Below are 17,652 nucleotides of genomic sequence, written 5' to 3'. Positions count from 1 at the left end.
AATACACTTTTCCCAAAAGGTTTCCACAATTTTTGCCACTACTGTACATTCTAGATATTGTGGAAACTGTGGTGCTCTCTGAGCATTTTTGTTTCCTTTCAGATATTTTGCCAAGTAAGAAGGTAACATATTCAGTGGTTTGAAATGCTCATCAGGACACTAAAGATATTATCTAATCAAGTAACAAAATAGCTGCAAAAAACAACAGAGCACCAAGAACAGTACAGTTGAATCTGAGCTACAAATGTTCTCTACTATTAATAATTTAGGTATCCCTTGATGATCCAAATTCATGTTTGCATCACTTTTTTCCCCCAAAATAGAATAAATATTTCAAAATAGAATAAATATTCTCTCATTAGTACAGAGAGGTGGGGATTTGAAATCTCAAAAAATTCAATAAATGCTTGGTCTATATTATAATTTCAGCTGCCTTCTTTAAGACCCTTGTAAATCAAAGAATCTGATGTGGACATTGAGAAAAGCTTAGCATAAACAGGTAGTCATTTCAGGGAACAACGTGTAGGACCTGCTTACTTTGAAATTCCATGCAGTTCCTGAAATGGATGTCGTTGGAATAAATGTTCATTGAAGGGATAGAGGTTTTGTGAAACCACCCCTCCAATAATGACATCACCTGGTTGGTACCATTCATGTAGAATAGGAAAAGGGTCGACCTCTGGACAGTTGAGTGTATTCACCTTGATAACTGGGAACACCAGGAAGAATAATACATCAACAGCCCAAAAATCTTCTAAAAGAGGTCTCCAACATATCAACCCACACCAATGGATCTGATTTAACATACTAGATTTTCCCAACACACTTCCTAAGAGAAATCTTAAATCTAAATTAATCTTAAAATTCCATGGACATACAGACATCTGTTGGGGTAATGACTGAGATTTCTACAACCCAAATCTGAAATTGATCTGATCAATTCTGATGTTGGAGTAAAGGAACCCAATAGTCCTGTTAACTCTTCCCCTTTCCCACCACCCCAAGTTCTTTATGGGGACCATGATTAGTTTATAACCTCTTCCATCCATGCTTTCTAATTTTCACTGCTTTCTGGAAAATCTCTGGAGCTTTAAGCAGGTAAACTCATTATAGTAATTTGGACTCTTCAAGGGAAAGTTAATTATCTACTAAACATTTTCCCTGGTTTTAGAAATATTAGTAGAAAATGTCTACTGAACATTTCCTCTATAACTGGCTTAAAAACAAAACAAAACAAAAAATTGAATTGCCCATCCAAGAAATTGCTTCCTCCTCTTTTGGAAATAAAAGTAAATTTTATTTTATGCACCCACACACTTACACACACACACACACACACACACACACACACACACACGTATTTGCTCTTTTGATGTCGGATAATGGTAGATTAATCTGTATGTCACACACACAACAGAGAGATATATATAGATGATATAGATATAGATGATATAGATATAGACAGATAGATATATTGGTGGGATTCAGCCAGTTCACACAGGTTCGGTAGAACTGGTAGCTAACTTTTTGTGCAGTTCGGCAAACCGGCTAAATAGCGTGCCTCGCCATGTCTCGCCATGCCATGCCTCGCCCGTCCCCTCCCAGCCACTCCTCACCTCACCGCCCACCTGCTCACCTGGCCACCCTGCCACTTACCCACCTGGGCGGTAGGGTGAGTAACTGGGCATGGCAAGAGTAGCTGGGAGGGGAGGGGTGAGGCAGGGCTGGGCATGGTGAGGAGAGGCTGGGTGAGGTGAGGTGCCCCTCAATGTGAGTGATGTCAAGTTTTTCTGCAGCCCTAGTTCCCTTGGGAAACTAAATCCCTAAATCCCTTGGGATTTCACTGAACTAGGGCTGCAGAAAAATCTTGGTTTATGTAGGAAGAACCTGGCTAAAGAGAAATACACACATATATACATCATATACATATACATATGCATATACATACAGTATGTGTGTGTGTATGTATATATATATATATATATATATATATATATATATATATATATATATATATATATATATATAGTTGTGTATATACATGTATGTATATATTGTGCATATATGTATGTGTGTTTTTGTGTGTGTGTTGTGGGGAGAGAGAGAGAAAGAGAGAGAGAGATTACAACCATCATCTTGATCCTTTCCACTGCTGTGTAATGGAAAATGTGAATTGGAGAATGAGGGAAAGAGATGCTCCTTACGAAAGGATCAGATAAGAGAGCCAGAAGCCCCCAGTGGTTTAATGGCAGGGGTGAAATGTAAAATTTGTTACTACCGGTTCTGTGGGCGTGGCTTGGTGGTGGGGGGGTAATGTGACTGGGTGGTCGTGGCCAACCTTTTTTGAAAAAAAAAATACTTTTCAAAGCATTTTTTCTAATGCTTTGAAAAGCCTCTGCCGATCAGGCAACTCAGCTGGGATCGTCAGAGAGGCTCTTTAAAAAATGCTTTGAAAAGCCTCTCTGATGATCAGGCAACTCAGCTGCGATCATCAGAGACTTTTCAAAGCATTTTTTTAACCACCTCTTCGGCCAAGAGGTTGCAGAAAAAAATGCTTTGAAAAGCCTCTGACGATCCCAGCTGAGCCACACGATCATCAGAGGCTTTTTTTTTTTTTACTTTTAAAAGCATTTTTTTCATCCGAAGAGGTTGTAGAAAAAATGCTTTTGAAAGTTTAAAAAAAAAAAGCTTCTGATGATCATGTGGCTCAGCTGGGCATGGTGGGGGGTGCGCAGTGATTTTTGCTACCAGTTCTCTGAACCACCTGCTGCCATCGCTACCGGATCGAGTGATCCAGTCCGAACTGGGAGCATTTCACCCCTGCTTAATGGTCAGAGGAAAAAAAACTGAGAAAGGACCCACCCTAATGAATCAAACAGTTAAAAGTGGCAGTGGGAAGTTCAGTCCTTTGAGCCTATAAGAGCTGATGCCTTTAAGTTCCACCAGGATTCAGTGAAGTATTTTCTTTCATCTTTGCTCATATAGGTCCACTAGTGTCTGAGAGTGAAATATCCCCAACCAATTGGAGTGATATACAGTGATATACAAAATCAAGAGTCTTGTACAGGTATTCTTCAAATTGAGGCAACAAATTATAATATTTCCCAGGCCTGCTGTATATCATCCCTATCCATTAATTCACTTTTCAGTTCAATTCTGGAAACTGTTGACCAAAAACAAAACAAAACAAAAAAATCACAAAGATAGATTGGCAGCAAAGTGATGAACACATCTATCATGAGCTGAAGGGTATTTTCAGTAGAAATTATGTGGGAATAGACACAGTATTTGTCAGGGTAATTTACAGCTGACCAGCCAATGTAAGGCTAATGCAATTGTAAAGCCAATGAAATGTAAGGCTGATGCAATGAGAATGAATCAGCATTGGTATAGCCAGTTTAAGACTCTGAAGGGGTCCACACAAGTCTTTTACCCCTTTAAAAGGTGTTTATAAATTTCAGCCAGGAGAGGGCGTATTCTCTCTCTTTGTGTCCAGTATTCATTACTGAGTTCTCCATGTAGAGTTAAGAAGAAGATTGATTGCTTGTAAGGTATTTGCAACCACATATATTTCTGTATATGTCTTGTATATAAACCACTGTTAAATGTCTAAGTCTCTGTGTGCTGTGTTTTGCTCCTGGGTTGTCTCGTAATAGTAGTCACACTGCAAACTCTCTGACAGTATTATCTTGGTTCTTAGAGTTCCCATTACAGATGTGCAAATCAGTTCTATACAATCAGTCTATTTTATAGATGAAGATCATTAATTTGTTATGATTTGATTATCTAAACGGATTTAGAAGATCAGGTTGATTTGCCATTCTGCCTTTCATTTTAACAATCAATCTAATATAGACACCCGATTTGGGGGGGGGGTCAACTTTCCAGATTAGAGATAAGCAAAGTTAGCATTTTGTAATGTATATGAAATGAGTTATATATTATTTGATATTTAATTATCATCTCTGTTTTTTTTTAACTATTTACTTAAAATGTTGTTAACTACCTTGAGTAGAAAAGTGGAGAATAAATGAAGGAAACAAATACAAATAAATGGGTTAGCAAATAACTGTATAGGCATAATAAATTTATTATTTTCTCTTAAGTAATTGCTCTTTGTGAGTCATATGAGGTTTCAGCACAATGATATAGCATTTAGGAGAAAAAAATGCAAGCCAATAACCTGGTACTGGGGAGTCAAAATGGAAAAGACCTCCACAGCCACCATGTCTTTCCCCATGGAGCTTATGTAGGTGAGGATATCCAAACATTGCAAAACTTTAGCATGCCGAAGGTGATAAACTTGGCTGCATTGAAACTGGCAGGTGTCAGCCTGTATGATGCTTGCTTGCTTTCGGCTGCCATAGTAATGGGAGGGGGAATTATAATGGGTATTTGGGAGGGGGGAAGTGAGCTGGTGTAGATGTCTCATGAAAGGGAGGAAAATTCTCACTGTCTTTGTAGCAGCTGCAGGGAGCGCTGATAGCAGTCAAGGTCAACCGTTCCGGCACACCAGATAGATGGGACCATTTGAAGAAGCACCCCACATGACACCTTGGGAAGATGCGGATTGGACATTCAACTTAGGTCAGAGGTGGGTCTCATCAGGTTCTGACCAGTTCTGGAGAACCGGTAGCGGAAATTTTGAGTAGTTCGGAGAACTGGTAAATACCACCTCTGACTGGCCCCACCCCCATATATTTCCTACCTCCCGAGTCCCAGCTGATCGGGAGGAAATGGGGATTTTGCAGTAACCTTCCCCTGGATTGGAGTGGGAATGGAGATTTTACAGTATTCTTCCCCTGCCATGCCCACCAAGCCACACCCACCAAGCCACATCCACCAAGCCACACCCACAGAACCGGCAGTAAAAAAATTTGAAACCCACGGCTGACTTGGGTCCTTGGGAGGAGGGATTTGGGGATACTTTCAATGTGTAATTTTCTCTCCTATTGCCTCAGACTTTGCTTTCCTTTCATTGCATTCAGTTCATACTAAATAAAAGTACCTTTCTCTACAAACATGGAGTTGGGGTTTTCCTTTCTTGAGTTTTGAACGGAGGCACACCTGACAGCAGGTAATTTTCAAGCATGGAAATCCAGAATGAATCTTCCAATGGCTAGGAAGCCCTTGTAGCCTAGGACAAGATAAAACTTTGTTGAAAATCCTTCATTACAATGCCTGATGGTTTCTCCAATAATGAAGTTCATATTTAAATCGGGGAAAGAGGGAGAGTTAGCCAACCACATCAGACAGATGTCTATTTGAATGACAGAGCAGGAAAAGACAAAGGAAAGTGGCATTGGTTGAAGATGTATTCTTGGTTCATGAATTTTAAGATTACCTTCTACTCCACTTCCAGTTGGAGTAAGAAATATAATCTTGATTTATGTTTTGTCTCCAGAAATATGCATAGTAGACCATTGCATTGTAACAAAAGAGCACTAACGAATTTCCCTTGAAGACAGCACAGGCATGAGTTGTGCAGATCCCAATTGTAAAATCGACCCCTAAGCCTTGATGGATTTTTCAAGAAGCCAAATGGAAAGTTTTCATTCTGAACTTGACCATGTCATCCAATAGACCCCCCCCCCCCACACACACACAGAGGAAAATGACAATTGGTTGTGGGATTGCTACTTTCCATAGCTAAGAAGCATATCCCAAGGGCTATAGAAAAATATACATCTGAGGCTGGAGGCAAGAATGCACAGAGTTACACAATCAATATGCTATATATGGGCTTCTTAGCCATTGGAAGATTCGTTGTGGCTTTCCTTGCTTGAAAATTACCTGCCGTTTTCAATGAAGCCAAATTTTTCACTTTCAGCATGCTAGTGTTTTACAGTGTTTGCAATAAAGTACCATGACATAATATTATATACAAAGGAAAATATTATTTACAAATCCAGTATGTATACTGGATGCATGTATGTATGTATGCATGTATGTACAGAATAATATAAAAATACAAAGTACAATATCAACTCTTAACCCACTAAGTGTCCAATGCTATTTCTCCAGGTATTTTCAAAACAGGTTCAGTCTCAGTCATGCATTACATTATCTAAAAGAAAGATGTCGATCGGCTACATAAAGAAAATTGTCAGGTTGCCTATTGTTCAATGGTAATTATGTCCCTTATGAATTACTGAAATCACTGCATTATTCTAGAAGGCCAACACAACAAAGGATCTGTGCAGAAAAGAATAGGAAGTGAGAAACAATCCACATAAATATTTCAAGAGCCACATGGAGGCAGGAAAGGGCTAATGCTGAATCTCTGGGGTTCACTTCCACACATTCTCTATCTCCTGCCTTCTCGGCCAGAACGTCTCTTTCAATGATAGACCCAGATATTTTCTCCCCAAGCAGAGAGTCATGAAGTTACTTCTTCTGGTATTCCTGATGAACAAAGTGGTGACTCTGAGCTGCCCTGCAAGTGATGCTTTCCTTGTTCCACACGAGTGGTACCAGCCTGGTGGCCTTATCTTTGGTGGGATGGTGTCTCACATTGTTTACCACTTTTATGAAATTAAATTTAAGGAGCATCCGTCTTTAAAAGGTTATGGCTTACCACTGTAAGGGTTTTCTTTACTTTCCACACAGTTTCTAATCTTAACCAAATACTCCAAAACTTTCTTCTATAACTAAAAGCTGTTTGGACATAAATGCTGGGTTTTGTAATGTTATCTAACCCTGTTTGTCTTTCAAGTGTATTTGGGTGTGGGAGAAGGAATAATTTCCATTATATTATGTTAAAGGGTTTCTTGTAAAATGTATGCAAGAAGTCCTTTGAGGAACATTTAGTGAGATTAAGGTATTTTTAAAAAGGTCTACATGATCTATTCATATTCAGATTTGTATTATGTGGATAGACAATAAAAGTGGTAACTTGAAAAAAGCTACTATATTGTTGTAGTACGTATCTGTTGCAAATCATAGAAATATTGTGTAAGAAGTACATTTAAATTCTGCATTAATTATTGAGGGTTTTAGAAAACCTGTCAGCTATCTACTTCAGTAAGAGACAGAAATGCTTCTTCTTCATATAGAAATGTTACAAGAATTGTAGAATCATTTTTCAACTGGGGTATTTAACCTATTTGCAGTGTAATAACCAAATTCTACCAGCACGTCCTTGCCTTGGCCTTTGCTGTGAAGGAGATCAATGAGGACTCCCAGATCTTACCTAACATCACTCTTGGGTTCCACATCTATGATAGTTATCACAATCCAAGGATGACCTATCGCACCACTCTGGACCTGCTTTTCAAATCCCAGGAATTTGTCCCTAACTACAAATGTGATAGCCAGAAGAATCTCATGGCCATCATAGGAGGATTAGGCTCAGATACATCATCTTATATGGCAGAAAGTGTAAATGTCTACAAAATTCCACAGGTAATTTGGGCAATGGACAAGAGAGAAACTTTGACTTCTAATGAATATTAGATATTAGATGTTTTCCATGCCTTTCTGCAAGACTTCACCGAAGTCCACTTTGCAATCCTTCTGTAATTTGATTCCACAATGCAGTGTTTTGGCTCAAGGTAATGCAATTTTAAAAATCAAAATCTTTTATCATGATCACAGATCAGAAGATTAAAATGGAAAATGTGTAATTAGAGAACAACCTTAAACTTGTCTTTTGACCACTATCTGGCAATAGATGGTACCTCTCCTTGCTATGTCTTCATTGGGGTCTGATAAAAATAGTTTACTATAAAACTCAACTGTTTTTTCTGGAATTGTTGGACGATTGGTGCACTTGGGTCTTTTTGGAGATCTCTATAAAAAAAGCAGTAAAGGAGAACATACTGAACTGTTTCTCCAGACTCTTATGGATAGCCTTTCATGCTTAAATGTTTTATTCTGGCAGCTACAAAGAAGAGCAGAAGGTAGTTCAATAGTCTAGCTCTAAAGAACATAGAATATCGAACAATAGAGTTGGAAGGGACCTTGAAGGTCTTCTAATCCAAATCCCTGCTTGAGCAGGAGACCATATACCATTTCAGATAAATGATTGTCCAGTTTATTTTTGAAAGTCTTCAGTGATGGAGAACCCACTTGAAGAGAAGTTCTTCCATTGGTTGATTTAAGAAATGTGTCCCTAGTTCTAGGTTGCTTCTCTCCTTGGTTGCTTCTAGGTAGCTTCTGTCCAGATTTAGCTACCTTCCAGGTGTTCATGAGAACTCTATATCAAGATGCTAATTTTTGTTCATAATCCAGTTGTATTGCATAGGTGAGAAAATATTTTATTTTGAAATTTTATTGCTTATATTGTTCATCTTTCATAATCTATCTATAACTGGGAGAAATTTTCAGTGTTGGGACATCTTTATTCAAATTACATCTGGCAAACAATTATTTTTTCCCTTATTTCCCCCTTGCTTCTCATGAATAATGGCTCTCCCTTTTTTTTAGTTTAGTTGACTTATGGCTCTTTTGCCCAAGAAGAATTCCAGACTACGAAGTTATCTTCACTTTATTGCATGGTTCCAAATGAGGACCATCAGTACACTGGAGTTATACAACTTCTTCTTCATTTTGGATGGACGTGGATAGGAGTCTTCAATCTTGATACTAATAAAGGAGAACGTTTCTTCCAGAAACTGCAGTCATTGCTTTCCCAGAGTGGCATCTGCATAGCTTTCTCACAAAATATTCCACAATTAGTTAATTTGGAAAATGTGTCTGAATTACTTCAAGGAAACTCAATTATCTGTAATAAACTGATAGATGACAAAGCAAATGCTTTTCTCGTCTATGGAGAATCATTTACAATTTTGTGGCTCAGAACTGTTGTGTTTCTGTGTGATCTAGAGGATAAAGAGAGCACATACTTTAGAAAGGTTTGGATCCTGATGGACCCAATTGATTTCATACTGACAGCATTTCAAAGAGGTTTTGATCTCCAGATGTTCCACGGGGCTCTTTCCTTTACAGTGCACTCAAGAGACATTCAAGGCTTCAAAGAATTTCTTCAAGTCATCAAACCTTCAACCCACAAAAATGATTTTTTTCAAAATGTTTGGGAGCAATTGTTTGACTGTTCATTTTCAAATGAAGAATCATCCTTAATGTATGATGAAATTTGTAGTGGGGAAGAGAGTTTGGGGAATCAGCCTGCGTCTCTGTTTGAGTTGCAGATGACTGGCCAAAGCTACAGTATCTATAATGCTGTCTACGCAGTGGCACATTCTATGCATGAAGCGGTGAGTTCAAGATCTCAAAAGAGAGAGATTCAAAGGTTTGAATTTCCAGATCTTCAGCCTTGGCAGGTAATGTCTCAAAAGATGCTTTAACTATCTTTTGTTTTAGTGAATAGTCATTCTCCTCTACTGCTGATCATGGCTTGTTTGCTCTGGTCTATACTGGCATATCAATAGAAATATTGAGGCAACATAGCTGATGGTATAAGAGGTGATTCTAAGTTACAGAATACACTTTTCTAAAATGTGGAGATTTCATTTTTCTGATTAGTATTTTGCAATTTAGTGGAGACAGGGTGGTTGGACTGTTAATTTAAAGGCTATGACAATTCTTTTTTTATCAGTAGATGTGCACTATGTTCATGAAATGATGTTAGTTTTTAGACATAACGTAAACTACCAGGAAAATTGTTGAGCTTAAAATACTTGTCATCATTTACTTGTACAAACAAAGTGAATTCCAAACTTCATTTAATGTGGGTTGACATTTTCTTCTTCTATATTTCAAGTTAGAAAGACATTTTTCCCCCATTTCCTGGAAACTGGGAGTAAAATAATGGAAGTTTTAATCCTTTTATCCCTAATAATTTGCTTTCTTTTGGAATCCCTTTTTCTTATCCTTCTTCAAGTAGCTCCACAAATTTCTTCAAAGGATTTCTTTTAACAACTCAGCTGGAGAAAGAGTCTTCTTTAAAGACAAAAGGGAAGGTCAAGGTGATTTTGACATTGTCAACATGATCACTTTTCCGAACAGATCTTTTCAGAGAGTTAAAGTTGGGGAGTTACGATCCAATGCTCCAGAAGGAAAAGAACTCGTCATTGAGAGGAAGACAATCCTTTGGCACCCTGGATTTAACGAAGTAGGTAATCATGATTGTGTAAAACCTGCACAAATTGTATCTTGATCCATTATTTATTTATTTATTTTTGAATTTCTATACTGTCCTTCTCCCTAAGGACTCAGGGCGGTGTACAGCCACATAAAAACATAAACTACAAATATTAAAATACCATTAAAAGATATATATAAATTTGGCCACATAATTAAAAACAGTAACAAACCAATTAAAACATTTAAAAAATGTTAGGCCAGCCCGGTTTGCTGGAAAAAGGAAATTTTAAGGGCACGGCGGAAGGCACCGAGGTCTTGGATTCTCCTTATCTCTGGGGGCAGCTGATTCCAGAGGGTAGGTGCCCCCATAGAGAAGGCCCTCCCCCTGGGGGTCACCAGCCTACATTGTTTGGCTGATGGCACCCTGAGGAGGCCCTCTCTATGGGAGTGCACAGGTCGATGGGAGGCCGTCGGTAGCAGCAGGCGGTCTCGAAGATAACTAGGTCCTATGCCATGGAGCATAGGATTATGCTCTATTGCTCTTTGTCTGTTAATCCATATTGAAGATAGTCACTTTCCAAATCTGATTTCTGTTGTTGAAAGGGGGAAAAAAGGCATGTTGTTACAAAGGTTCATTTACAACATTGACAAACTGCTATTATGATTTTAACATTGCCATCATGCCAATTTATTTACTTGCTCTGCCCCTCTTCAAACAGATCCTCTTACACTTCCTTGTAATTTCAAACATCTTTTTAATGCACAGTATAAATCCAAGATGATAAAATTCAGCAGCCCGTTGGGTAGTAAAAACATATCTGCCTCCAAAAAGGAAAAAAATAAATAAATCAGAAACTGTTTTAAAGATCTCCCTTTTCAAAACTTTTTATGTTTATCACCAGGTTCTTCCACTTTCTCGGTGTAATGATCATTGTTCCCCTGGATATTGGAAGAAAGGAGATGAAGAAAAAAAATTCTGTTGCTATGACTGCGTTCAATGTTTGGAAGGGAAGATTTCAAATCAAATGGGTAGGTTAGACATTCCAAGAAGCTTTCAATAGATATGCTTAAGCAAATTGTAACATGTTACTTTGGGATGCATATGATTATTAGATTTATGAATACTTCAGGGCAAATATTTATTTCCTTACCTGTGAATCACAATCCATTTGCCCTTGAGGTTTTTGCAGATCATGTTTCCTATATAAACACAAGCTGTACATGCATTGAACCATAGACTCTATATGATGGATGGATGGATGGGTGGGTGGGTGGGTGGGTGGGTGGGTGGATGATGATGGATGGATGGATGATAAATAGATGGATGGATAAATGATAGATAGATGAATGGATGCAGATAGATAGATAGATAGATAGATAGATAGATAGATAGATGGATGGATGGATGGATGGATGGATGGATGGATGGATGGATAGATAGATATCATGTCATCCAGTGGTGGGTTTCAAATTTTTTTGCTACTGGTTCTGTGGGTGTGGCTTGGTGGGCATGGCATGGCTTGGTGGGCATGGCGGGGAAGGATACTGTAAAATCTCCATTTCCTCCCGATCAGCTGGGACTCGGGAGGCAGAGAATAGATGGGGGTGGGGCCAGTCAGAATTTTTACTACCGGTTCTCCAAACTACTCAAAATTTGTGCTACTGGTTCTCTAGATCTGGTCAGAACCTGCTGAAACCCACCTCTGATGTCATCATATAAACTCTATGGCTCAATAATCTATAACTATCTATATCTATATATCTATTTACATCTACATCTACATCCACATCTATATCTACATCATCTACATTTATATCTATCTATCTATCTATCTATCTATCTATCTATCTATCTATCTATCTATCATCTATCATCTCATGTTTATATTGTATGTTTTTATCTGGCTGTACACCACCCTGAGTTCCTCAGGAGAAGGTGCAGTATATAAATTCGAGGTAAAATAAAAAATAAAATAAATAAAAATATCTATCTATCTATCTATCTATCTATCTATCTATCTATCTATCATTTTAAACTTATTTGTATTATTTGTTATTTTCTCTAAGACTCAGTAAACTTTTGTTTTATAAACCTGGACCTATGGTTGGTACAAGATCAAGGAGAGAAGCAACCTAGAACTAAGGAGAAATTTCCTAATAGTTAGAACAATTAACTGAACAACTTTATTTATTTATTTATTTATATGCCGCCCTTCTCCGGAGACTCAGGGCGGCTTACAATGCGTTAAGCAATACCCTTCATACTTTTGTATATTTATACAAAGTCAGCTTATTGCCCCCACAATCCGGGTCCTCATTTTACCTACCTTAGAAAGAATGGAAGGCTGAGTCAACCTTGAGCCTGGTGAGATTTGAACTTGCAGTAATTGCAGGCAGCTGATGTTAATAACAGTGCTTTAGTCTGCTGCGCCACCAGGGCTCCTTGCCTTCTTTTAAGAAGAGATTGGACAACTATTTGACTGAAATGGTATAGGGTTACAGGACCAAGCAGGGGTTGGATTAGAAAACCTCCACGGTCCCTTCCAACTCTATTAATTGTTAACTGTCACTTGATCTGCCATTTTCTGGACTTTATCTTCTATGAAAACGTGAAAGTATGGGAAACAAAAGAAGCTTCAATAGACAAGGAAAGATCTGTAAATGGATCAAATATTCATATAAGACAATATTATACCTGTAGAACCTAATTAATACATCAGAATAGAGCTGAAAGGGACCTTGGAGGTCTTCTCATCCAACCCTCTGCTCAAACAGAAGACCCTATACCATTTCAGACAAGTGTCTGTCCAGTCTCTTCTTAAAAACCTCCAGTGATGAAGCCCCCACAACTTCTGATGGCAAGTTGTTCCCCTGGTTAATTGTCACTGTTAGGAAGTTTATCCTAATTCCAGGTTGCTCCTCTCCTTGATTAGTTTTCATTCATGGTTTTTACCATCCATTCATTGTTGTATCCATTCATTTTCATCCTTCCATCTACCTACTAATGTTCTCCTCATAGAATACAGAAGCATCACAAAAGTCAGGACAAAATTCATTGGAACACAGTAATATACTTTCCCCCTATATTAAAAGTTTAATCCTAAAAGAAATCAACCCTGACTGTTCTTTGGAAGGACAGGTACTGAAGCTGAAGCTCAAAAACTTTGGCCACCAAATGACAAGACAGGAGTCATTGGAAAGATTGAAGGCAAAAGGAGAAGGGGACTGAAGAGCATGAGTTAGTTAGATAAGATCATTGACACACTGGGCATGAGTTTGGGCAGATTCAGGAAGGCCGTGGAGGATGGGGGGGATGGTGTTGTATGATCCATGAGGTAGCAAAGAGTCAGACATGACTTAGCAACTGAACAACAGCAATATCGAAAGTAAATCAATGTTTTTTTTTTGCTTTGCTCAAAATAAAAATATTGATGTTTCCTAGTTTACTCACTCTAGGAAGGAAAAAAGCTAGAGGGTTTAAATGAATTATATTGGAATGAATCTAATAAGTTCTCCATCTGCTTCTGTTATTCAAATTTTACACCCATCATCAGAGTTTTCTTCTCCATTTTTGGAAATTGTCTACATTGTAGTAATTTTCAAAAATCTTAGAACGGCTGCATTTTAAGAGTAATTGTACTTTATTTTATGCCAATCTTAAATCAACATGATCATTGTTTAACAACCCCATAATCCTTTGTGGAGTGGAGTTTGGGCAACAGAATGATGCTAGCAGAGTAATTACTGACCGGATGCTATTCCTGACGCCAATGCATTTGTTCAGCAGATATATTCTCATTGTGCCCAGAGAGAGAAATATCTGCCTCTACCTAGGATCGAACTCTCAGCCTCCTGATTGTGAAGCGAGAGCTCCACCTCTAGGCCACAGCACCACTCCTTTATGCCAATCTTAAATGATACAATAGAATTAAAACTGCACTTACATAGAAACATGATCAAACTGAGCATGATTGGAAACAACTCAAATAACAGGTGACTCCCACTCTGAAATAAAACTCGGAAATGCATAGATGACAAATTCCTTGACTTTTTTTTCCCCCCAGATATGGATGACTGTTTTGAATGTTCAGAAGATCACTACCCAAATAAGGAAAAGATAGAATGCATTGTGAAACCGGTGGTCTTTCTAAATATTGAAGAAACCCTAGGAATTGCTTTAACCTCAACAGCTCTTTGTTTCTTCTTCTTGACCGCTTGGGTTCTTGGAACTTTTATTAAGTACAGGGATACTCCCATTGTCAAAGCCAACAACCGGTCCCTCACCTACACCCTCCTTGTCTCTCTTCTGCTCTGTTTTCTCTCCTCTTTGTTCTTCCTCAGCCAACCTGGCGAAGCGACCTGCCTTCTCCGACAATCAGCTTTTGGCATCACCTTCTCACTGGCCATTTCTAGTGTCCTGGCTAAAACTATTACTGTGGTTGTGGCTTTCATGGCCACTAAACCAGGTTCTCAGATGAGGAAATGGGTGGGGAAAAGATTGGCTTTTTCTATTGTCCTCTCATGCTCTCTTTTACAAGTATGTATTTGTATTCTTTGGTTGTCAACATTTCCCCCATTCCCTGAGTTGGACAAGCACTCAGAGCTCCAAGAAATGATTTTACAATGCAATGAGGGGTCAGCTCTCTTCTTCTATTGTGTCTTGGGCTACATGGGTATCTTGGCCATTGCTAGCTTTATTGTGGCTTTTCTTGCCCGCAAATTACCTGACAGCTTTAATGAAGCCAAGTTCATCACCTTCAGCATGTTGGCCTTCTGCAGTGTGTGGATCTCTTTCTTTCCAGCCTATCTGAGCACAAAAGGAAAAGCAATGGTAGCTGTGGAGGTCTTCTCCATCTTGTCCTCCAGTGCTGCTTTACTGGGATGCATATTCTTGCCAAAATGCTACATCATTGTTTTCAGGCCTCAGCTAAACCACAGGGAGCAACTAATAAAGAGGAATTAGTACATCATAGACTTTTTCTTGCTATACTGACAAAGAAGAATAAAAAGCCTATTTGCTGTGTAAATGAAACATATAGAAGTTATTTCTGTGAAAGGAGGATATTTGGAAGATTATTATGATTATAAATATTTATTAATGTCACCCATTCTAAAAGGAGTATTCATGCTGCTGCATTTTCAAATATTTTTGAAGATTGTTTAACCTAACCCCTCTCACCCCTTCAACACCTCACCTGAAGAAGATTTTGAGAATCTAGATTTCTTTAATACTGTTAGGGGATTTCAGATATTGACTCAAAGGATATCCAAACTCTTTCATGGTTTTTATACTTTTTGTTCATAAATCACTGTATCAATAAAGTAAAAAGCTGATTAACATTTCATGAACATGTATTTGGTACAGTTTCATGGGATATCAGTTTTCAATTGTTTAAGGTTCTTTTGAAATGTAAAATTTAAAAAGTTTCTGAATCTGGTACATTTAATTGAATGTGTAGGTCACAAGCAGTTATCATTCTATTTCCATTGTGACCTATTAACTGATTTTAAAAATATTGGAAATGTAGTGAAATGAGGTGATGTGAACTGGATTCTTTCTGTCTTGTCCTTTATTTGACGCATATACTTGCCGTATATGTACATATAAAATTTAATTTGCTTTGGTATACATTGTTCCTCTGTAACCTTTCACAATTCACAATGGAATTGTGAAAAAAAAAACAAATTGTGGATATATCATGATGTAGTGTGTGTGTGTGTGTGTGTTTGTTTGTTTGTTTATTTATTTCATGAACATTTTGAATATGGTGTATTGTCAGGGTATATCATTTACAAAAGAAAAACAAAAAGAGAACAAGAAGAAATATTAACACATATACTGGTAACAATAGTAATAATATAACAGAATAGTTTTGGCTAAATTTCTTTTTATATTAGCTTATTTATAATTCTGTTAATTACATTGGCATATTTATAATTATATTTATATTTATATTTATTTCATATATAGCAATAATCTTTCTTCATTTAATTTCAACCTCTTACCTCATAAAATCTATTCCATATCAAGTAATATTCTGTGTCTTCTTTGTCTTTTATTTTTAAAGTCAATCTGTCCATCTCTGCACAATCTAATATTTTCTGAATTTCATCCTCATCTGATGGAGTGTTCTCATTTTTCCAATATTGTTCAAATACAATCCTTGCTGCTGTCAGTACATGCAAAACTAAATATAAAAAGAGCCTTGGTACTACAGTGGTTTAAAGCACCCTGTTATTAACACAGCTGCCTGCAATTTACTGCTGGTTCGAATCTCTCCAAGGCTCAAGGTTGACTCAGCCTTCCATCCTTTCTAAGGTAGGTTAAATGAGGACCCAGTTTGTGGGGGCAATAAGCTGACTTTGTATAAATATACAAAAGTATGAAGGCTATTGCTGAATGCACTGTAAGCCGCCCTGAGTCTCCGGAGAAGGGCGGCATATAAATCAAATTAAATATATATATATATATATATATAGTCCCTTTATCATAATCCTTTATTATACCCAACAAAAATATTTATGGTTTAATCACCTTTTCCAACCAAGTATGTATTTTCTTCCAATATTTTCTTGCTTTCATACAAGTCCACCATGTATGATGATAAGTACCTGGGGTCTGATTACATTTCCAACATTTGGCAGACATATTACTAAACATTTTTGCCAATCTTGCCGGTGGCAAATGCATCTATGAAACATTTTATAAAGATTTTCCTTATATGCAGTAGCCATTGTCAGTTTATAGTTCCTATCCCAAAGTTTTTGCCATTTATCCAATTCTATAGTGTAACCAAAAAAATTTGCCCATACAATCATTGTTTCTTTGACTTGTTCCTCTTCCATTTTATAACTTAATAAATAATTCTATATTTTTAAAATCAGTTTTTCATCTGTCCCTAATAAGAACTTATCAAGTGTTATTGGTTCTTTATAGAAACCCCATGTTTTTACATCTTTCTGGTAACTTGATTGTATTTGGAAATATGGCCACCAAACTAAATCCACCCCTTGGTTTTGTAATTGTTGTCTAGTTTTAAGGTCACCATTCTCATTTAAAACGTCTTTAAAAAATACATTTTTTCCAAGTTAATAAGATTTGGATATTATCAATGCTTCCATTGTGGAGAACCAGAAATGCAAAGCATTCCTTATCAGAGTTTCTTGCAAAAATCAAATCCAGAAGCACACACAGATAACTGATTCATTAACTTCTTTATATTCGTAATAACACATAAAGTATATTTACAATACCAACAGTGGTTCTTCAGCTCAGATCAGCAGACATGTTCACACACAGAGTACAGCAGAGAGCTCAGCACACACTGGTTTCAGTTTTTCTTTCTCTGCACAGAATAAAGAAGCTGCAGACTAAGACACGCCCTGGCTCCAGTCTGCCTCAGCTCCCAATTGGCTGCCTTAGTTGCTATGCCTATTCATTGGCTGACCTTGTTACTATGTCTTCCCAGTCATTAATAGTCTGACATTCCTCACATAGTGTCGTTGAAAGTATCTATGTACCGTACTCCTTCCATACCATAAAAAAGCATGCCATCCACTACAAGATATAGTATTCTGTTTGTTGCTCTTCAGAAGAAGAATCCT

General features: G+C 37.6%; 1 protein-coding gene across 1 annotated transcript; it reads left to right on the top strand.

Moving 5' to 3' along the window:
• The first annotated feature begins 7,326 nt into the window (after positions 1 to 7,326).
• Positions 7,327 to 15,010, top strand: LOC148113711 (vomeronasal type-2 receptor 26-like). The gene is made up of 4 exons (XM_087893305.1): positions 7,327 to 7,404; positions 8,433 to 9,284; positions 10,950 to 11,076; positions 14,112 to 15,010. The coding sequence occupies exons 1-4, from the start codon at positions 7,327 to 7,329 to the stop codon at positions 15,008 to 15,010; spliced, it is 1,956 nt and encodes a 651-aa protein (XP_087749431.1).
• The last annotated feature ends 2,642 nt before the right edge of the window (positions 15,011 to 17,652 follow it).

The sequence above is a fragment of the Pantherophis guttatus genome, chromosome 4, assembly GCF_059756535.1.
Source record: "Pantherophis guttatus breed Tessera chromosome 4, ASM5975653v1, whole genome shotgun sequence".
NCBI classification, from domain to species: domain Eukaryota; kingdom Metazoa; phylum Chordata; class Lepidosauria; order Squamata; family Colubridae; genus Pantherophis; species Pantherophis guttatus.
The sequence above is the reverse complement of the archived record's forward strand: the minus strand, read 5'-3'. Positions and strand labels throughout refer to the sequence as shown.

Bases quoted from the DNA above. Each gene is read 5' to 3' on its own strand.
- LOC148113711 (XM_087893305.1), top strand. From the start codon at position 7,327: ATGGCCATCATAGGAGGATTAGGCTCAGATACATCATCTTATATGGCA. The intron at 9,285-10,949 runs GTAATGTCTCAA...GTTTATCACCAG, and splicing joins CAGATCTTCAGCCTTGGCAG to GTTCTTCCACTTTCTCGGTG. The intron at 11,077-14,111 runs GTAGGTTAGACA...TTTTCCCCCCAG, and splicing joins GAAGATTTCAAATCAAATGG to ATATGGATGACTGTTTTGAA.